The sequence below is a fragment of the Hyaena hyaena genome, unplaced genomic scaffold (genome assembly GCF_003009895.1).
Source record: "Hyaena hyaena isolate Hyena2069 unplaced genomic scaffold, ASM300989v1 scaffold_162, whole genome shotgun sequence".
Taxonomy (NCBI): domain Eukaryota; kingdom Metazoa; phylum Chordata; class Mammalia; order Carnivora; family Hyaenidae; genus Hyaena; species Hyaena hyaena.
The window spans coordinates 2,566,354-2,589,116 of NW_024080795.1; the positions used below are offsets into that span (position 1 = coordinate 2,566,354).

The 22,763-nt window shown below is 37.8% G+C and overlaps 1 protein-coding gene across 2 annotated transcripts in view; it reads right to left on the reverse strand.

The window, feature by feature from the left end:
- STK26 (serine/threonine kinase 26) overlaps window positions 1-22,763 on the reverse strand; it is a 54,451-nt gene that overhangs the window by 13,007 nt on the left and 18,681 nt on the right. For both annotated transcript variants that reach the window (XM_039239889.1, XM_039239890.1), the window contains 2 exons: window positions 9,399-9,629; window positions 1,047-1,103 (listed from right to left, as the gene is read on the reverse strand). In XM_039239889.1, the coding sequence (XP_039095820.1) occupies window positions 1,047-1,103; window positions 9,399-9,629 (288 nt within the window). The remainder of the gene's footprint in view (window positions 1-1,046; window positions 1,104-9,398; window positions 9,630-22,763) is intronic.

Sequence of the window (22,763 nt, forward strand, 5' to 3'; positions counted from 1 at the left end):
GAGAGGAGAGAAAAAGAAAAAAATGAACTCAAGCTTCAGGATGTAAGAATTAGATGAGACACAAGGAAGGACTGCCTAACTCAGCAATAGATTAGAATGAGATGAATTCCTAGAAGGAGATGAGACTCTCCATCAAATTTTTTTTTTTTTTAGGTTTTTATTTTTTTTTAATTTATTTTTTTTTACAAATAGTTTATTGTCAAATTAGTTTCCACATAACACTCTCCATCAAATTTAATTACCATTTCTTTAGAATGCTTTAAATATGGTTCTGTTTAGAGGAACGAAAATCTTAGAGTCATTTCTGTTCACAGGATTATTTGAAGCTTTGGAGCCATTGGCAAGGAGGATTAAACCCTTTTAGAAATCTTTAATCACTTACAGTTAGGGAAACTCATCTCCACTTAAAAGTAAGAGTTAAAATATTACTTGATAATCTTAATCATCAAAACACTTTATTTTTAGAAACAGCATACTCTATCATTTCTAAAGCAGGAGGTTGCTAAAACAATATAAGTAATACAATATTCAGGAGGGAGGGGCGCCTGGATGGATCAGTCGTTGAACACCCAACTGGAATCTGGCTCAGATCACGATCCCAGGGTCATGGGATTGAGCCCTGTGTCAGGCTCTGTGAGTAGAGCCTGCCTAACATTCTCTCTCTCTCTCAATCTCTCTCTCTCCCCCACCCCCGCTCATGATTTCTCTCTCTAAAATAAAAAAATATATATTTTTTCAAGATGGAAGAGAACTTAGAAATAACTTAGTGCAACTTCTTTGTTTTATAGTCTCTCCAAATGTAGGAAATGTATGTGCCTGGTTCACAGTGAGAGATTTCGTTATGAAGACTGTTCACAATGTCAGCAATATGCCCAATCCCGCAATACAGCTATACAGCTCAATCTATAGTCCTGAATAGAAAGCTTAATTTGAATGTATTATATAAAGCAACCACTCAGCTTGCCCAAAAGCCACTGCTTACTCCAATTAAAATAAAAAAGTTAAAGTACAGGTGGGTATGTGTGTAATTATTTAAAAATACTCACAAGATCCAGTGCTGAACCACCACCCAGGTATTCCATTATTATCCATAATTTTGAACCCTGTAAAAGTCATGAAACAATGTAATCATTATAAGCCTAAGCCAAATAACATACTAGCACAAAATGTTACATCTGACATACTAATGTACTGGTTCTAAAATACAAGTTTAAGATTAGTTGTTTGAAACCCAGAATATATTTCTCCACAGAACATTACACATACAAGTTCTGAGTCTTGACCTTTCTCCCCACCTATTTAGCCTGTGATTAGCTAAATAAATACTGTTTTTTACATTGGTGAACTATTAGCAATTTTTATAAAACCTAGAAAAAATAAACCATAGTCTTATTTTAAATGATACCAAAAGAAAAGACAGTTACATAAAATAAGGAGGTATGTGGAGACCTGTAGAAATTTTAAAGTTTATTCATTTTGAGAGACAGATAGCACAAGTGTGAAAGGGGCAGAGTGGGAAAGAGAACCCCAAGCAGGCTCCGCACTGCCATCAGAGCCTCACGTGGGGCTCAAACCTATGAACTGTGAGATTATGACCTGAGCAGAAGTCATATGCCTAACAGACTGAGCCACCCAGGCACCCCGAGATTCGTAGAAATTTTAAATGGGGCTTCTGAGTTCTTCCCATGTGACTTTAGACTTTGAGGACACTAGATATTTTGTCTTGTTTCAGTTTTTGGCTTTTGTTTTCATGTCCTTTACCACTTTCATCAGTCACGATTAATGGGCATTTCTGGTATACAAGTGGAGCTTAGAAAGAATAGTGTCCTTCTCCCTCTGCACTCCACCCCATCCCACTGCTGAGGTAAATGGACAAGAGAAAGGGAGTGTATAGCCTAAAGAGCGTAAGACTACTCCAGGTGGAATTGACATCACTGTAAATTGTTCAAGAAGAAATGGGGCTCATATGGGGAGTACGTACATATAAGTTCCAAATCAGGTGTACACGCACATGCACACACACGCCCTTCAGCTCTATCAGATACAAACAGGAATAAACCATTGAATCTTCTCTTCTTTCAGCTCTAGCTTGAAATACTAGGGACACTTCTCTCCCTATATCATTTCATGAGTAGTATTCTCTGAATTTCTGTGGGACCACAGAATTGGCTGTAAGTGGAATGGTTGATTTTACTATACTGGCAAGTAGCCAAGTTGTGAGTGGTTTGTGTTCTAAAAGTCCATTTTAAGTAAGACATTTAGAATTTGGAAAGCAAGCATTTTCCCATAAAAATAATGTCTAGGTTCCTGGGGTAACCCCCCACAAAAGACACGAAGGTATCCATAGTACAGCATGAGGAGTGCCAGAGAAACAACCTACTATTTATATCATAACAATGTTTCTAGGGCAAAAATACACTCAGTGTTGTGCTTCACCTTGGGATGCCAAGAACACGTCTCTTACCTTTACAGCCCCAGCTGTGGGATGAAGATTCTTGAGCTACTGCCGGTAGCCATCAAACTCTAAAATCCCTGGGAAATACTCAGGAGTTCTATTCAAAATGTTCACGTGTCTCCATGAGGCTGGGGCCTTATCATGGCAGAGAATGGTCCCCAGTAATGTGATGGCGGGTGACACTGTAGTATGAGTACTGGGATGTGGCCTAATGTTAGGGGCCAGGGAGGAAGGGCTCAGGTAAATTGAGATTTAGGTATTCCTCCTTTCTTTCTGAATGCTGACACCATGTAGGACGCGTGAGGTAGAGAGGTGAACAATGTACCTCCCCCCACCGCAGTCTTGATATTCACTCTCCTATCACTGCCTGAACTGAAGAAAGAACTGAGAGTGTTTGCTAGTGTCCATGTTCACAGTAGGAAAAGAGAGCAAATGTACCCCCACAACAGCAGGGAGGGGAATGGAGTTCTAGGGGTGGTTCACGTAACTTGTTTTTATATATAGAAATAGGGCATTTGGAATCTGAGAATTGTAAGCCTGACGTTGTCTTTATACTTTTGTCAAGAGAAAAGTGACTCTCACAGCAGCGCAAAGCCTGAGAAATTTTTCTTTTGCCACAAGATTGTTTCTAGTAAGTACTACATTCTACCTTAAGAATTCAGAATGCTTCCCATTCACCTGACATTTAAAAGAAAAATGAAAAGATCTTATTATCAGATGCTTCTCTGTTTTGTAGTTCCACATGAATGCAAGCATCTGTTTTCCAGGTTTAAAATGATGTGTGTCCTTTTTGGGGGTGCCAGTTCCAAAACAGAAACTTACCAATGGTCTGTTCCTCACTAAAGAGTATTCATAGAAAGCTTAAAATGTTATTAAAGGTATGACTAAGCAACTTCCAGATCTGAAAAGAAGCATTCCTCCTAGCAAGCGAGCTGTTTCGTGGTACCAGGGCATGGAAGGAACCAGAGCCGCTGAACAGATTTTTCTGCCTGCTTCCTTCTGATTACCACTTCTGGACACAAGCCTCACTTGGCGATGGCCATAGGTTTGAACCTTCAGAAGACTGCTATACAGGCGTGGGAACTGCTTAAGGAAGCTTTGCCCACAGAGGCTCTTCTTACAGGTTTCTTGTCCACAGGAGGGCTCAATGAAAATGCCAATCACAAACAAAACAAAACTAAACTAAAACAAAACAAAACAAAAAAAAACAAACCAAAAAAAACCCACCTAGGCTCTATGTTGTATTCTTTTGGAGATCTACAACTTCTAACCTTTGATTTCTGTGAAAAGATGTTTGTGTTGGAGAATGCAAATAAGTATGTTTGGCTTGCTTTTAAATAATTTACAAGGCTGAGATGATATCTACATACTAGTTTAAAATTCCCAAAGAGCCAGGGACTGTAAACCATAACTGTACATCCGGCACATTGAAGTACAGGGTCCACTTCTCCACTTACAAAATGATCCACACATTTTAATAATGGGTTGGAGGAGTGAGTTCAAAGTCGCATCAATATGGGTGGCCAGGTGTTAGGAAATGGCTCTCTGTTCCAAAATTCAGAACTCCTAAAGAGTAAGTGCTCCAGACTTCTACTGTTTGCTGGGGAGAACTTGGAGCCTAGTGTTAACAAATTACTAGTGTCTGCAGTATCAACTCTGTCACCCCATGAGACCATTGAACCCCACTGTTTGGTGCTAAATAGACACTTGGCCAAAGCAGGGAGAAAGGCTACTGTGGAATTTGGAACTCATTTGTTCATAGAAAAAAAACCCCACTTAAAACACCCATTAAATGTATCTGAGAGATGATTATGGTGCTATATATTAAATATATGATGAATTAAATGGGCTGGTCTGTAAATCTCATAGCAATCATAGTCTTGAGCACATAATGCAACCCGTATAACTAAAGTCAGCCAGTCACCAAAGGACAAATGCTGTCTGATTCCGCTTACATGAGGAACCTGTAATCGTTAAATTCAGAGACAGAAAGTAGACGGGTGGTTACCGAGGACTGTGGTGGGGAGACAATGGGGAGTTATAATTTAATGTGTACAGAGTTTCTTTTTTTCTTCAAAATTTATTTGTTTATTTTGAGAGAGAGAGAGAGAGAGGAGGCAGAGACTGAGGGGAACAGAGGATCCAAAGCGGACTCTGTGCTGACAGCACAGAGCCCGACGTGGGGCTCAAACTCACAAACCATGAGATCGTGACCCAAGCTGAAGTCAGATGCTTAACCAACTGAGCCACCCAGGCGTTCCCCGAATGTGTACAGAGTTTCAGTTGAGGAAGGTGAGAAAGTTCTGGACACGGATGGTTTTGATGGTTGCACAGCAGTATGAAAATACTCACTGCCACAGAGCTGTAGGATTAAAATGGTCACAATGGTAAATTTTTTGATGCATATTTTACCACAATAAAAGGGAAGCAGCATGTACAATTTTATAGAACTGCAAGGCACAGGAGGTATCATCTTGCCAGATGCTTTACTAACCCTGAATCATTTTCTTCCAAACTAGAATGCCTTGTCTTATACTCTGCCCTCACCTAAACCATGTTCAAGTTCTTGTTCAAATGCTACTGATCATTGTTCAAGTTATGGTATTTGATGTACCCACAGATAAGTCAATAATATGAAGCAAGTTAGATATGTCCACCTGGGGCTAAGGAGAGAGGCTAGAACAAGAGACATGAATTCAGAAGTTGTCAAGATAACGTGGATTAGACTGACCAGGGCCAGTATGCAGACTGAAAGGAATGCACATAATAGGGCACTCAATAAATAAATAAAGGTCTGCTAAACTGAATCTAATATGGGGCTCCCTAGAGGTGTGTTCCATGAAGTGTAAAGCCATATTTATTTTGAGGGAAAAACATTGTAAGAAGGAGAAAATTTTTACCTCTTCAATTTCCTTCAAGTTTTACAAAAAAACTCCAAAAAAAATTTTTTTTAACTAAAGAAGATTCCAGAAACATTCACCATACACTGGGAGTAAACAGACAGAAGTCTCAGGAAAAAGAGTGAGAAGGTCACAAAATTTTGCCGACTCTATTCTGGAATATTTTACTTCAATCATTCAATTCCTTTTTCTCTTTTGATAAATATCAGTGGTGGTGGTATGTGGAGGAGGGCATATTTCCTTAACATAAACAGAAATCTAAAGGCGATTTTCAGCAGCAAATAAAGGCATGATTCAAATTCCATTCAAAGCCTGAACGAGCTTCATTTTAAGATTTACATTGAACTAGAAAAATATTTAAAGATTATAAAAGATTTTTCCAATATTATGAGATCAGAAGGGAAGGGTTTGCTTATGTTAGCACTCTTCATAAAGACTAACTTTGTCTCTCAAAAAAATCTGCAGTGAACTAAAATTAAAGGAAAATACTGTGGTCATACTGATGTTTGTCTGGTTTTCACTCTTGTTTTTAAAAATGAAGTTATACAGTGAGCTCAGTCAAAATGAATACCTTGTACATTTTGTATGTTTCAAGGAAATCACTACAACTGAATACAGTTTCAGAGAGCATATAATTTTCTCTCAAATGCAAGAACTTTTCCTCCAGCTTACAGTGAGGTCTCAGCTCTGTATATATCCTGAGTAAAGACAACCTGAGAAAAGCCCATATCCTACTCTACTCAATTAACCTGACCCACAAAATCCCCCATGTCATCTGAAATGGAAGGATGTGCCACAATAAAAACATAAGTCGATTGATAATGCAGTTCCCTGATGGTACTTAGATGATGTAGCCTTGAGTTATATTGACTGCATCAAACAGAACCCTGTAATATTTGATGTGAATTTAGATTTAAAAAAAGTAAGCCCACAATGTCCTACTATGCTTTAATATAAACTGAAAACAAACAAGTCAGTCAATTTAAATAAATGATATTAAAAAGTTATAAAATCATAACCTATTTCTTTTTCTTTGTGTGTATACATGTACATTTATATAGAGATAATACACACATTTATTTACTTTAAAGTAAATAGATTCAGGATATAAATAATTAATATCAGCCAGCTGTGAATTTTTACAATTTTATGAAGAAGTGATATTTTCTTCGAAGTAGCTTTCACACTGTGGACTTTAATTAATGATGGGTAAAGGAGGTAAAAATAATTTCAGTGTAATCGTTTATGAAGACATCATGGATAATGGCTTTGTATCACTGACCAGTCTAAGAACATTCTACAATCAAGATTTGGACAAAACAATCAGCTTTATTTATTTAAATATTAAGTACTTATTGGGTGACTGGTACATGTACACTATGAGGGGAATTTTTTAAAAAATGTGAACTCATAGGAATAAATAATACAAACAGAACTATAGTTCATTTGCCATGAGAGTACTGCATATTAATTAAAAGGGCTATAAGCACTTAACCAATAAAACAGTCAATTGCATTTCAGTACCCACCCCTTTTCAATATAATATAGAAAACCTCATTTGAAATAGGGCTTATTTAATATTTTAAGTCAGTTACCAAAAATAGCTTATCTGTTACAGGTGCCTAAGAATAGCAAAGGTTTAAGTTTGCTCTAGAGTAGGTCTGGAATTACAGGATTCAATCCAGAAAGACTAAACCAAAATGAGCAAACAACACACGCAACAACAACAACAACAGCAAATTCCTGAGACTGCCTTAAAACCAGGCCTACTATGGGAATCAGTAGGGAGACCTAAACATACTGAGACTGAACAACCTCTCAGGATTCCTAAAAAAGAATCTGATCTGCTAAATAAGTTTTGTAGGAAAGATTGCAAAAGCAAAATATGCCACCAGGAATCAAATAATTGTGTGTACAGTAAAAGAGAGTAATGGCTAACACTTAGAAGGAGTAAACTGGGGGGCACCTAGGTGGCTCAGTCAGTTGAGCATCTGACTTGGGCTCAGGTCACGATCTCGCAGTTTGTGAGTTCAAGCCCTATATCAGGCTCTATGCTGACAGGCTGGAGCCTAGAGCCTGCTTCAGATTCTGTGTCTCCCTCTCTCTGTGCCCCTCCCCTGCTCACACTCTCTCTCTCAAAAAATAAACATTAAAAAAAATTTAAAAAGAAGTAAATTGTATAGGAATTACCGGCATTATCATCGCCTCCTGGAAGCCTTTCCCTCACACCACCAGCCTCCCTTCAAAGTGATAGAAGTGACTACTTGCTTATCTGTGCCCCACACGTACCTTGTATGTACTTAATCACTAAACCTGCACCCTTTTAGTGCAGTATAGGATTTTGAGCTCCTTAATGGCAGGAGTTGTTCATTTTTATATCTCCAGCACCTAATACAGTGTGTGACACAGCGCACCTGGCTGTTTAATGATTTATTCTACTGTGCATTCACTCCACATTCATCTAATTCATGTAATATGAGAATAAACAGACTTTGTAAAAAGAAAGTGAAATTCATGATTTCTAAATTGGTAGTATCTAATATGGATAAATAGATTACCCTAAGGTTTATTTGGTCATCAGAATATTAAAAATAGCATTCATTCTTATGGAGACCAATAGCTAATGAGTTATAAACACACCCTTTATGGCCCTGAGATAGATGAACAAAAAACCAATCAACCAACCAACCAAATGAAATAAACCTCTTCCTCCCCTTTAAACCCTGAAAAGCAAAAATCTAACTAATATTGCCTTCCTTTGAAAAACTTTATCACGATAAAAATTTTTAATATTAAAATAATTTTAACTCTAACCTAAGCTAGATTTTTCTAAGTTTATTTATTTGAGAGAGAAAGAGAGACAGAGAGAGTGAGCACACACACAAGTGGGGGAGTGGCAGAGAGAGAGAGAGAGAGAGAGAGAGAGAATCCCAAGAAGCAGGCTCTGCACTGTTAGTGCTCAGCCTGATGTGGGGCTGGAACTCACAAACTGTGAGATCATGACCTCAGCCAAAATCAAGAGTTGGACGCTTAACCAAGTGAGCCACCCAGGTGCCCCTTAAGCTAGATTTTTTAAATTTATTCTTCACATTTCAATAGACATGGGTCCTGACTTCTAACTCTGGAACCCAAGAACTCTTGTGGTTTTTTTTTTTAAGTTTATTTAATTTGAGAGAGTGAGAGAGCATGAGCAGGAGAGGGGCAGAGAGAGAGGGAGAGAGAGAATCTGAAGCAGGCTCTAAGCTGTTAGCTCAGAGTCCAATGTGGGGCTCTAACTCATGAAATGTGAGATCATGACTTTAGCCGAAATCAAGAGTCAGATGCTTAACTAAGTCACGCAGGTACCCCTAAATCTTGGGTTTTACTAACCAACGGGTATTCTGTTATGCAGTCATATCTCCATCTGCTGCAACTAAAGGTGTCTGCTAATTCCATGATCCTGGAAACTAAAATTCCAACTATTGGGAAGGTGGGGAGCAGATAGTCTTCCATTTGACTCCACTTCCAGAAATATTTATCATGTTCTTAAGATGTTCCATGTCCTGTGCTAAATGATGTAAAAACCAAGACTGGTTGAACTAAACTCCCTGCCATCAAGGAGCGCATAATCTGGAAGGAGAGAAAGATGTGTAAATAACCACCACAACTCAATGGAATAAATGACATACTTACATATTCCATCAATTCTGAGGTTGAGACAGACTGGACCATTGAGAATAATGTGTGAAAGCCCAGGGGGAAAGCTCTTTCCTGACAAAGGATGTGTCTCAAGGACCAGCTGCATTACTGCTCCTCCAATGACCCAAAGTTCAGGTGTGGAATAACGTTGCAGCTGAGTGCTGGGATGCATTCAGGATACAGCTGCTAAATCTAAAAACAGTCTATTTGGCATTATAAATGGAGCTGGATTCTGCCTGGAGGCCAAAGACTGCCAAATCCTAATTTAAGACATTACCTTTCAAAAAATAGAATTAAAAAAAAAAAGAAAGAAAAACTCATAATGAAAATACCTTATGACTTAAATAATACAACACACACATTACCTTTAAATATGATCCATAGTATTTTGTTACATATGAGCTGTCACACTGACTCAAAACAGTTATTTCTTGCTGAATGTCTTCAATTTCATCTTCGGCTTCCTCGAGGTCTATGATTTTAATAGCAACCACTTGCTGGGTACGGTTATCAATTCCTTTGAAAACTTCTCCAAAGGAGCCTTTCCCAATGCGTTCTAACTTTGTGAACAGTTCTTCTGGATCAGCTATGTTATTCTTGGGGGCAGGGGGAGGCAGGAAAGAGAGAAAGAAAGAAAAGAACACAAATGTTTTGCATCAAATTTTCTGAAATGAAGGAAAATAAATTACATAAGACAATAACACATTTTTAAAAGCATACAAACTCCCTTGACTCTCCACATGTGCTTTGTTATAGCAATTATAATCCCAAACAGCCAGATAGTCCATATTCTACCAGATCATCCACACTAACTGAGCTTAGCTGATCCTGTTACCACAAACAATCCCATACAGCAAAATGTTGTCTCTGATGCTTGTCAAAGGGCCAGGTACTTTTTACTTTGACATTGGCCTTAGCAACATTTTTTTCTAGATAGATTTCCTCAGGCAAGGGAAACAAAAGCAAACATAAACTATTGGGACTATACAAAAATAAAAAGCTTTTGTCCAGCAAAGGAAACCATCAACAAAACAAAAAGGCAACCTACTGACAGAAGAAGATATTTTCAAATGATAAACCTAATAAGAGGTTAATATTTCAAATATATTAAAAAACTTATACAACTCAACACTAAATAAACAAATAATCTGCTTTAAAAATGAGCAAAAGACCTGAATAGACATTTTTCTAAAGGCATACAGATGGCAAACAGACACATGAAAAGATGCTCAACATCACTAATCATCAGGGAATTATGAATAAAAACCACAATGAGATATCAACTTACAGCTGTCAGAATGGCTGATGAAAAATAACAAGTGTTGGCAAGGATGTGGAGAAAAAGGAATCTTCCTGCACTGTTGGTGGGAATACAAATTAGTGCAGCCACTGTGGAAAACAGTATGGAGGTTCTTCAAAAGATTAAAAATAGAAATATCATATAATCCAGTGATTCCACTACTAGGTATTTAGCCAAAAAAAACACATAAATTCAAAAAGATAGATGTACCTTTATGTTTATAGCAGCACTATTTACAATAGCCAAAATACAGAAGCAGCCCACGTGTTCACTGATAGATGAACGGATAAAGAAGATGTGGTGTATATATATGATGGAATATTACTCAGCCATCAAAAAGACCAAGATCTCACCATTTGTGACAACATGGATGAAACTAGAGGGTATTATGCTAAGTGAAATAAGCCCGATGGAGAAAGACAAATATCATGTGACTTCACTTGTATGTGTGTAATCTAAAAAACTAAAACAAAACAAAAAAACAGACTCCTAAATACAGAGAACCAACTGATGGTTGCCAAAGAAAGGTTGGGGGGCAGATTGAAATAGAAAAATGGGATTAAGAGGTACAAACTTCCAGTTATAAAATAAGTCAGAGATGAAAAGTACAGCATAGGGAATATAGTCAACAATATTACAATAACACTGTTTGGTGACAGATGGTAACTATATTTATTGTGGCGAGTACTAAGTAATGTATGAATCATTACCTTGTATGCTTGAAACTAACATAACACTGTATGTTAATTATACTTCAGAAACAAGGGGGCCACGCACTTCTTAGAATGAAGCAGTGGACTAGACACAGTTTGCACATTAGTGCAAGGGTAGTGATGGTGACAGAGTGCCTAGCCTGAGCTATAAAGTAGATAAATTGTTTAAAATTCTAACATTCTCCCACCAAAATATTACCTCTTAACTCTCCTTCTCTCTGACATTGCAATTACTCCACCTGTACTCCTAAACCATCGTGTAAACAACACAGAATGCAAAAGGCTCAAAAATCTACAAGCCTTTTTTATTGTTTACTTGGGATCCTATCTGTATGTAATATTCTCATTGATGTGCTGAAATAAGCTTCTCTGCATTGATCATAAATGCTGGTGCTCATTTGGAAATGGTAATACGTTGAACTTTTGCAACTCATCCCACAGTAGGAATCCAGAAGTCAACATTTTGCTACAATAAAATCTGGAATCAAGCATAGGTGTTTAGGTTAACAAATGCTTCGTATGACCTCTGCTCATAAATTCACTGTCCTTCCCTGATTCAGAAATATCCTTCATCTTATACAATTTTGAATTCAAATTTTCCTCCCACAAGACAATATTTATTCCATTATTTAAACTCACAATGCCAAATATATACTACTGACCCAGAAGAAACGCAAGATTTCCAAACCTCCCCAGAATAGGCATGTTGTTAATTTTTTTTTTATTTTTTTTTAAAATTTTTTTTAATGTTTTTATTTATTTCTAGGAGAGAGAGAGAGAGAGACAAGCATGAGCAGGGGAGGGTCAGAGAGAGAGGGAGTCACAGACTGAAACAGGCTCCAGGCTCTGAGCTGGCAGTCAGCACAGAGCCCGACGCGGGGCCCGAACCCACGAACCGTGAGATCATGACCTAAGCGAAAGTCGGACGCTTAACCGACTAAGCCACCCAGGCGCCCCGGCATGTTATTAATTTATACTTAAATGCGTCAAAATATAAAAGGATGCTATCTAGTTCTGGTGAGCTATATGTATTTAATCTGTCAACTGGACCCCGATTATTTCTTCATTTACTACAATTTTACCTACTCAACAATTTCAGGAGACAATTATAGAGTTAGCATGATACCTTAGATCTTCTTTTATTAGACAACAAGACCATCAAAGTTTATTTTTGTTTCTCATCAAGTTCTTTGTGTCATTGTCATCAAAGAGACCCACTATGATTCCATTAAACTGCCTGCCTTTGAGTAACCTAAAAATCTTATGACTACTTTTACAGACTTTCGCCAACTTTTCTTTTTTCAACCTGTTCAAAATTCAGTTTGTATGTGACCTGTTTAATTTATAAGCTTCCCCATTCTCCGCAATTGGATTTTTTCCATTCTTAAGAGATGCATTTTCCATGTAGTAGTCTCTTTGATATTTGCGAGCTACTTGTTATCCCCTCCTATCTCTAATACCCACATAGAACAAATATATCTTGGGCTTCCCATATGGACTTTTAAAAATAACTTAGATTTCCAGGAGGCTGAAAATGCATCTTTAATGCTTACATTTTGTTATATACCTCCTCTAAAACTTGAGTATCACCATCATTATTGACTTCTCTGGTGTTCCCTTAGCAAGACACTGTACTTTGTTGTGATTAATATTGCTTAGTAGCTAACCCACAAGTTACCTCCTTCTACTTTTGGTGATGGTTCTGGTCTTTCCAGTTCTTCGTGGCAGAAATACTTGCCAAAGTTTAGTGATAGGTTTACCTCTCAGTAAGTTCCTAAATTCAGTGGATTTGGAAAAATAAACAAATCTTTCCATTTTTCTGATATAACTATAATAGAAATCTGAAGTTGTAAGTGTACCACTGACTAAAAAAAATACATAAGTGTGCACTCCCTCATAATACATTGACTAGCAAGTATATTCCTTTAATTTTATAACAAGATTTTGTTGTTGTAAGCAACAAAGATTAAATCCTAATCGCCTTAATTCATGTTTTAAAAGGATTTGACTGAAACAATCAACTCCATGGAGAACATGGCTGTTCTATAATAAAATGAGTTCCTGAAAGTATGTAAACAAAGACTTAAAAATTAAGTCCCATTTTGAATTTAAAAAAAGTTCTGAAGTGAATCCTAGCTCATGAATAGCTTCCCATTACAAATCCAGGAATACCATGTTGGAGAAAGGAAAAGAGAAAGTTCCATCATTTACACAATGTTTTACAACTCTTCGCCAGTATAACCTCACCTTCCTGTCTACCTGAAGAATAGAGAACCCCACTCAGAAATTTACCAATTCCTGAATCTTGGATAGATAATACCTAAATTCTCTCTTTCCCTTTCCCATCTCACCAGCTTCTTAAACCAAAATATACCAAATCTTTATTAAGATACGTTTCCTGTCTGATTTTTGTGCAAGGGCGAAGTCAAGCAAATAAATGGTAAACATTGCAAGTAATGCAATAGAAAACAATCAATATGAAGAAGCTGATTGGCCTGCTCATTCACACCACTCTTCTTCAGAGTCTCTAAAAAAAAGAATCAAGTCAAGTCAGCACTTCTGCATCCAAATCAAATCTTATGAATATTAAAATATTAAGGAATATTAAGAAAATTAATACTATATTAAGAGTTTCCAGCGGCGCCTGGATGGCTCAGTCAGTTAAGCGTCCAACTTCAGCTCAGGTCATGATCTCACCGTTCATGGGTTCGGGCCCTGCGTCAGGCTCTGTGCTGACGGCTAGCTCAGAGCCTGGAGCCTGCTTCAGATTCTGTTTCCCTCTCTCTCTGACCCTCCCATGCTCACGCTGCCTCTCTCTCTCTCAGAAATATATAAAACATTAAAAAAAATAATAAAGAGTTTCCAAAGAATATTAAAATCTCCTACTCTTCGTACCTCTACTGCAAAATCTCAGTAGACTATTATATCTGAATTTGCATTGCCTTCTCAAAGATGTAGCACAGGATGGAGCTCTAAGCTCTGTAGCAGCAGATGAGGGGAATGGCTACATTAACATCACATTGATTTAAAACTAATGGTAGTTGATTTATACATGCCCCACAAAAACAGGTCTGTGCAAATGGGATCCTCATAGGTCCACCTCAGGACATTTACATTATTTATTCCTTGATGTTTTGTACTTGTCCTTTGCTTGGATTTGAACTCTTCAGCTGTAGGTACATTGTTACAAACTTCAGTCTTAGACAGAAGTTATCATTACTAATAAAACAACAAGAGCAGCAACACCTTTTCAGTATGGAAATACTCTTAGGATGTCTCAAAGGAACATCTTACTGTGGCAAGTCAGGGGCAGAGGGAAGAAGGCTTCCTTCATACTTAAATCACAGAATCAGGGGGCTGGAAGGATTCATAAGGGTCTAAGGACTCTTCACTCCTGGCTAAACATTACTATTATTTTAATGTTTACTTATTTTGAGAGAGAAAGAGCGCAAGGAGGGGAGGGGCAGAGAGAGAGGGAGATAAGAATCCCAAGCAGGCTCCACACTGTCAGCAGGGAGCCCAACATGGGACCTGAAACTCACAAACCATGAGATTATGACATGAGCCAGAACCAAGAGTCAGACGCCTAACCAACTAAGCCACCCAGGTGCCCCACGGCTACACATTAGAATCACCAGTACAGCTTCTAAAATGCAGATACCTAGGCCTCATTCCCAAACTACTGATTCAGGATCTCTGAAATTAGGGCCCAGCAATAAGTTTTTGTTTTAAAGTACTCCAAACTACTTCCTACCTAGTCATTTTGGCACCAGACTTGACATCAGCATTGGGAACCACCAAGCAGACATCTGAAATTTGTATCCTTGATTATAGGGGAACTCATCACCCCTATTTTCCCAGGCAAGCTTGTGGTTCCCTTCTAACTGCACACACTAAAAGTGGACAACTTGGGAGATTAAAATAAAACCAAAGGAACTTTGGTATTTAAATATACATAGCTATATTTAAAAAATTAAGTCTGCAATACTTCTAAGGACACATCTCTAAAATTAGTACCTACCCTCAAATAAGACCAGAAAAGTAATATTTACAAAAACACACACAATGTAACCCATACCCTTTTTTTTTTTTTTTGGTATTATTTCAGTTTATTCCTTCACTACTTGGACGTCAGGACCCCAGGAGGCTATCCTAACCCAGGTAGGATAGCCCAGAGTGCAATAGCTCATACTCTTTGTATGTATATCCTTGAATATTTTTTAACACAATAGTCTATGTATTAATAGGGTACATAATAGGTTCAGATCTAATTGATGATGGTTTGAGTTACCAGCCAACATTGGCACAGAGTAAAAGTTTAGCTACTAGAAAATGGGTACAAATTGTGGGGAGGTGGTGGTGGAGAGGGAAAAAGGTTTCCCTCGAACCTTTTAGGGTCCCTGGATGGGTCTGAAAATGAACTCACAAAGGCAGATTAACAAAAGAAAAGCATACACATTTACTTAATGTCAGTTTTGCATGACACTGGGGCCTCATAAGGAAATGAAAACTCCAAGAAATGGTTAAACTAATGTATTTTGATGCTAGGTTTGACAAAGAGTGAGAGATTGTGGAAAGATGTGATAGGACAAAGAGAATGAGCAAAGTGTGACAAACCGGGGTAGACTTAGCATTGCCCATTTGTTCAGCTTCTTCTTGGCATCCTGTTGTCTTTAAAATTAAGGATGCTACTTTCTTTCTGGTACCATGAGAACACCTCTCACATGAGGATCTTATAACTTGCTTCAGGGAAGGGGCAGTCAGAGTGACCTTCCTGCTTCTGCTACGTTCTCAAACTTCTTTAGCTTAAAAGATTGAACATGCTAAGGTGCTGTATTTTGGGATAGCGTATCCTGAACCCCGTCAGGGGCATTAGGACAGGCAAAATCAGGAGAAACAAGAAAATTGTAGACAGAATTACAATTGGCTTTGAGGTTTTAATAAAATGGGGACCTGGAAAACCAAAAGTGGTAAAGAACCAAAGGTACAAAATCTAGTTTCTTTGAATCTGAGGTAAAGTAAAACCTCTAGTCTGGAGCTGAGAGTAAAAACAATAGATTTAGGGAAGAGGAGGTAGATTTCTCAGAGAATTTGACCAGGAAGGGTCGAGCTCAAGTGAATGAACCTTCAAGAAGCAAGAACCCAGCAGAGCAAAGCTGACCTCAAACTAGGTTTTGCACTTGCCTCCCTACCTTAATAAAATCCATAGTATGAATGCTCTTGGCTACATACTTTTTGCACTTTACAAAGACTGTGTATAGGCCTACCAGTGAGTCACTGTCGAAGTGGGGTAAACAGGAAATGATGAGCAAAGAATGTGCTAATGATACCAGATTTAGAAAGGAAGGCCTCTCATTCTCTTCAAAGTCTCAAGTGGTAACACCAGGCAGGAGTGACCTGCTGTGAACTGAGGATGCCAGGACAGTTACAGAGAATAACTAAAAACTGAAGCCTAACAACGTACTTAAGCCTAGAGACGCACCCACTTAGCTACCTATTTAAATTGCTCAGATTAGTTCTCCCAAGCTAGAGAGGAATGCTTTTCTGAATTACTTCCATGTTTATATTATTTCCTGTTTTTTAACAAGTAGAATGCGTATTACTTCCATGTCTGTATTATTTCCTGTCATCTAACAAGTAGAATGCATATAAGTCATTTTCTAGGGGCTCCATGAGCCTCAAATGCAATTAGTTCTATTATGACTGCCTACGTTAAGATTTTTTTCAATTGCCCTATAACCATTGCTCCAAAAGTTTGTTGAGTGTTTCCTAGTCAAGATACGGCAAGAAAAAAAAAAATATTTAAAATCAACAGCCATATATCTCTCAGCACTGTTTGTGTTCAAGACCACCAGACACTGTTTATTTTTAAATTTATTTATTTATTTTGAGAGAGAGAGAACGTGAGTGGGGGAGGGGCAGAGAGAGGGAAAGAGAAAATTCCAAACAGATTTTGTACTGTCAGCGCTGGGCTGGATAAGGGGCTGGGACCCATGAAACCGTGAGATCATGACCTGAGCTGAAAACAAGAGTTGGGTGCTTAGCCGAGTGAGCCACCCAGGCACCTTGACACTACCTACCTTTTTAAAGTGCTATATATGATCCAAGCACAACTGACTTCTCCCTGGATAGAACTGTAACAGTCACAGGGTTTTACAGCTGGAAGACAATGTATAGGTCATTTAGACCAACTCCTTATCACCACCATCAGTAACAAGCATTTATTGTATGTGTCCCAGGCTAATACCATCAAATGGAAGCTATGAAATTTAATGCTATTTATGTCAAAATGATGGCAGAGGTAGGGAAAGGCTAAGAAGGGAAACAGAAATCCTGAAATTAAAAGAACGACAGGATCTTTGAGATGGTCAGGAACTTAGCAAACATCTGATACAAAATCTATTTTTATAGGAGAAAAAGTCCTGTAGCCTACAGAGGTTATAAATTGTTCAAGGATATAAGGTAGTTAACTAGCGGCAAAGCTCAAACTTGAACCCAGGTCTTCTGACTCTTAAGTGTATGAATCTTTCACTACAGCTCAGATAGATTTGTAACTTAAATTATATCCTTTTGCTATGAAACCAAAATTATCTTCTATCATGAACAGGTCACGTAACTGGCCAATGTGCACTTAGTAATATCCTTACACTTCAAAGAATCTGAAAATTTTTAAACTAAAAGAATTTGAAGAACTTAAAATAAAATGTTCCTCTTCTCCAAATGATAGGATTTCTTACAATTTTGGAATCACTATGCTATTGATTGATCCCTGTGGATATGCACGATTACCAAATATTTTATACTACAATTCTACAGAGGAGTGATCTGTATGTAATTTTGACTTTCTGATAAGGTTACTATATTTGGCCCTTTTTTTTTTTTTTTCCTGTCAATAACTAAACTGGAATGGGCTATCCTCTGGAGTATAGGAGGCAAGGTAGCGATGGTATTCTATACCATGATACCCATCGGATCCAATGTCCGGAAGCCAAGTGCTCCAATTCCAGCTTTATCAGTGATTTACTGTAACCCTTCACACTTCTGTGACCCTTCAAAACACTAATGCTTTCCGTTATGTTCATTTAAAAAGAACCTCAAATTGATGAAATTGTCCATGAAGAAAAATAATTTTTTGTTCCAGGTTTTATATGGGCATAGAATTGTTCACATGACCACGTGAATATTCAGATTATTTTAATAATGAGAAGAAGAAGAAAACAAACTCATAATTTTTTCTAAACTTCTGAAGAACGTTGATGTTGGCAGAGTATTCTACTTTGTACAACCTCAGGTTCATATTACAAGTATCTGATAAAAGTTTATGGAATTCTTAAGAGACCTCAGAGATTTGTACTTCTGAAGTAAAATACTTAGCTGCACTATATTTTGTCTATGACAGAATAAGAACTAAGGTAAAAATTGGTATGTCTGTACATGTTTCAAATTAAACATGGAGAGTTGGGCTTGAGGTCAATTTTCTTTAGGTGGTCAGTCGTTCGAGTTTGTATTTCCATGCTTGAGAGCTCAAACTATTTATCTAGATGCCTATTTTTATGGCACACTCACATTTTTGTATCTCTCTCAGAGGTTATTAGAATTTGCTTTTGCAACATACAGCAGGTGTCAAATTGCCCAGTTTTACATACATGCAATGAAATAAATGAACTGTAGTAAAAAATATAGTTACAAAACCCTGGTCTTCCTTGTGGTCATCAGACAGCATTTTATCAACTCACAGTGGAGTCCCTGTCTTTGCTCACCACTTAAAAGGCATTTATGAGATGGATGAGGCAACCCTGATCTTACTGGCAAAGCATAAAGTCAAAGGTCTTATAAAGTATTATTTTGTGCTCTTAAGCAACAATTTAAACTTCCAGCAATTCTGTACATAGCAACAAGAAAAATGTGTTCATAAGGCAGAAATAAAATTAAGTTTAGAAGCACTTTTTCATCTTTCCTTTAGTTTATTATTCCTATTTTTAAATATATCTCACTAGCAAAAAACTTGGAAAATATTTTAGCAAAGGACAACTTCATTAGAATTATTATGATAGGTTTTTCTTTTTAAGTTTTTTATTTATTTTGAGAGAGAGAGAGAGAGCAGGGGAGGGGCAGAGAGAGAGAGAGAGAGAGCGAGAATCCCAAGCGGGCTCCACACCTACAGTGCAAAGCCTGATATGGGGCTTGAACCCACAAACCATGAGATCATGACCTAAGCTGAAGTTGGACACTTAACCAACTGAGCCACTTAGGTTGGGTGCCCAGAACGAAAGGTTTTGACATCGCAGCGTGAATAACACAGCAGTTTGAGGAGTTTCTCCTGCTTAATATTATTTTGAATCTACCTCACCTTTAAGAACAAAAGAATAATTGAAAATATTCCTTCATCTGAATTCCTCCTACACAAGAGAGGATAAAAGAGCTTCTTCTTCCCCCCTAACGTGCTTTCTCCTCTGTACCCAAGCTCAGGGCTGAGAGAAAGAACAATGACGTAAGCAGGACATATTCTGGGACATGAAGAATGCAGTTCGTTACACATGTTGGTAAGACAGTTCAATTTACAATCGAGTAAAGAAGAAAGACATCTCTTTGATTCTAATGTCACTTTACCACATAGCACATTTTTCTAAAGAAAAATGAAATGCAGAAAGAACCAGAAGGAATTCAACCATAATCTCTCCCCTCTTAGAAATCCTTCAGAAACAGAATCCTAATAGGCAGTGCTTTTATTAGCTCCATTTTCTGTAGAGATCTTTAAATTCCTGTTATTTTAATTGAAATTAGAAACGTCACATTATTTTGTTCAGCCAGGTAAATCATCTTCGGATTGCAGACCTCTTAAATTAAAGGAAATAACTAATTGTGTCTTTTTGACTAACTTTCTGGGATTTGAAGTTCCCTTAAACCTTTAATTATAGCCACGGGGAAGGGAAAGGAAACATCCTGCAAACAATCACATTCTTCTCTCAATAAACCAAAAGTCAAGGCTATCATCACAATAAATGCTGGATGCAAATTCCATTGCATCATTTAGCTCATTTCTTTCTGACCTTCCAGCCATTCCAAAGGAAAAAGGAGGTCTGGTTTCTTAGAAGTATTACAGAGGTAAAGAAAGCAGAGGTCAGGCAAAATTGCCTTAATTTTGCTTATCCCGGAAATTACAAGAACTCAGTGATTAAATGTCGGCTTCACCATCTGTAAAATGAGTGAAAGAGGTGGGCTCAATGGTCTCTTAATCCCTTACTGCTTTGACACTGTGAATTTGTGAGGTATAAGAAGCCAAGTTGCTTTGTCTTCTTCCTCTTATCGATAGCAGTTGCCAAACTCTAGTTTTGAAGCAGCCTTTAAGGCAGGGGATGAATTGGCACCGGCCACATGGCTGATTCTATAGTGGTGATCCTACAGTGGCTAAAATGAAAAGTTCCTACTACTCTGTTGTTGCCGTGGGGAATTCAGAATCACTAGCAGACCACATTCAAGTCCCAACTCTCTGATACTATAAGAAGCAGGCTTAGGAACCAAGGATGGATAAAGAGTAACAGAAGGAGTTACTGTCCAGACTGATCTCTTACCCCTCACACAGACCATGTCCCAGGACATAGGAGCGACTGCTCCAGGAAGTGAAGGGGGACCAGAAATTCAGCTTGCACAGGAACTAAGGTTCTGCTAGTCTTCCTCTAGTTGTAAATTCACTCATAAAGTAATATTCAGAAAGTAACATAATGATACTTGCCCATATACAGAACTAGAACACCCAACAAAACTAAGGGTCCAGAGGGAAAATTTCAGGAGTTATCTTATGCTCTGCCAAACACAATTGCTTCAGTGAGTAGTAGCTTAAAGATACAAAACTTAAATGCAATGCTCCATTGGGGAACAATTTTACTTTATTTTTGAGCCTTGAGTCATGCCATTTTCTCTGCCAAGAACTCCCTAAGTCTCCCCCATCTCTGGAAATCACACATCTCTTAAAAAACAAACCACCAAAAAAACACCTTTCCAACTCCCCAGGGTAACCTGATCAGAATCAATTGCTTCATCGCCTGCCCTCCCACATCTCTCTGTTTAAACCTCCATTACAGCACACATTTTATTATCTTTGCATTCTCTTTCATTGCCATGATATTTCCATTTTTTAATGAATGAGCTCATTAAGGATGGGGCTCTGTATGTAGCCCTTGGACATTTGTAGGGTGTTTACCTGGGGCCCATCCTAAGAGACAATCTTTGGCATGAAGTTATCCTTTCTTTTTTTAATTTATTTTATTTTAGAGGGAGGATAGGAGGAAGAGAGAGAGAGAGACAGAGAGAGATTCTCAAGCAGAAGTCTGACATGGGGCTTGATCCCACAACCCTGGAATGATCTGACCCCAAATCAAGAGTCAGACGCTCAAATGACTGAGCCACCCAGGTCCCCCATGAAGTTACCCTTCATTTGTAGTTTGATTTCTGACGTTTGGTGCAAAGGAGATGACATTCAATAAACTGAAGGATGTTAAAATAGGTATGAAATTCTAAGTCAATCCCTATTCTCACATGTGATTAACATAATAGAAACTTTCCAAAGTGACAACTTTGAGATTTATTTTCTTTTCATTGGCGAGCTCTTTAGGTTGCAAAATAGCAGTTCTTAAAGTAATATGGAGCTATACCCAAAAGACAGTTGGTAGTAGCCATACACACAAGGATGCATATCGGTAATATATGCAAATATGATTCTGGAAGCACATCTGCAATCACTATTAACCAGAGCCACATGACTACTTTGTGTCCTGGAGAGTCTAGGACAATTTCATACTCTAATGCAAAGATTAAAGGTCTCAAAGGGCAACAGTCTGTATATCATTCTGCTGTACATTTCTTGGGCTAAACACATATAGAAATACACAATTCATTCAGGGATCAGGTTTAACCATAAGTATTAATGGTAAAATTAAGGGATTATTACTGACTAGACAGGATGTTACATAAATATGGCCTGGGATTGATAACAAGATCTAACTATAAAATATTCATTTGGAAAGGGGGATACGTCCATGCAATGAAAGGAAGACAAGGATTCTGCGAACACAGAAATGACAAAACAGGTATCCTAATTTATTCAGGCCATTATTTAATCAAATCCATGCACAGGGCACTTTAACATGATGGACACCGAGAGCCTCATTTTCTGCTATCCATGCTGGAGGTAAAATAAAAGGATGCCATTCTAGTACTTCCAGAAATAAACACCTTTGGATAGAATCTAAGGCAGAGACACCTTATACCAGATATCAAACTATCACAGATAATGTTATGGTGAATCTTTAGCACTCTTATTAAAATGCACGGGATTAACACAAAATTGATTTGCTCGCTGCCTATCTTCCTTCTAGATGGGAAACTCCAATTATAATCAATAGGTTTGAAGCTTGTAAGCATAGCACTAAATTATTAACACCATGAGTTCTTTCAGAAAATTAACACTGATTGAAAAAGTGGAATTTTACATAGACTTACCTTTTCATTCTTAATGAGAAAATGGCTGCAGTATAATTTGCCTCCAACACTTTTCCTTTTAATCAAATCTATACTTTGAATGGATTTTAATCAAATTGTATTTGCAAGGAGTTACCCAATGGAATCTTAAGACAGAGGAAAATTACCTCTTAGGTCCTGCTGTCTTTAACATTCTATGATCCCAAGAAAACGATACTGATGGCATGATTGTGTCAACA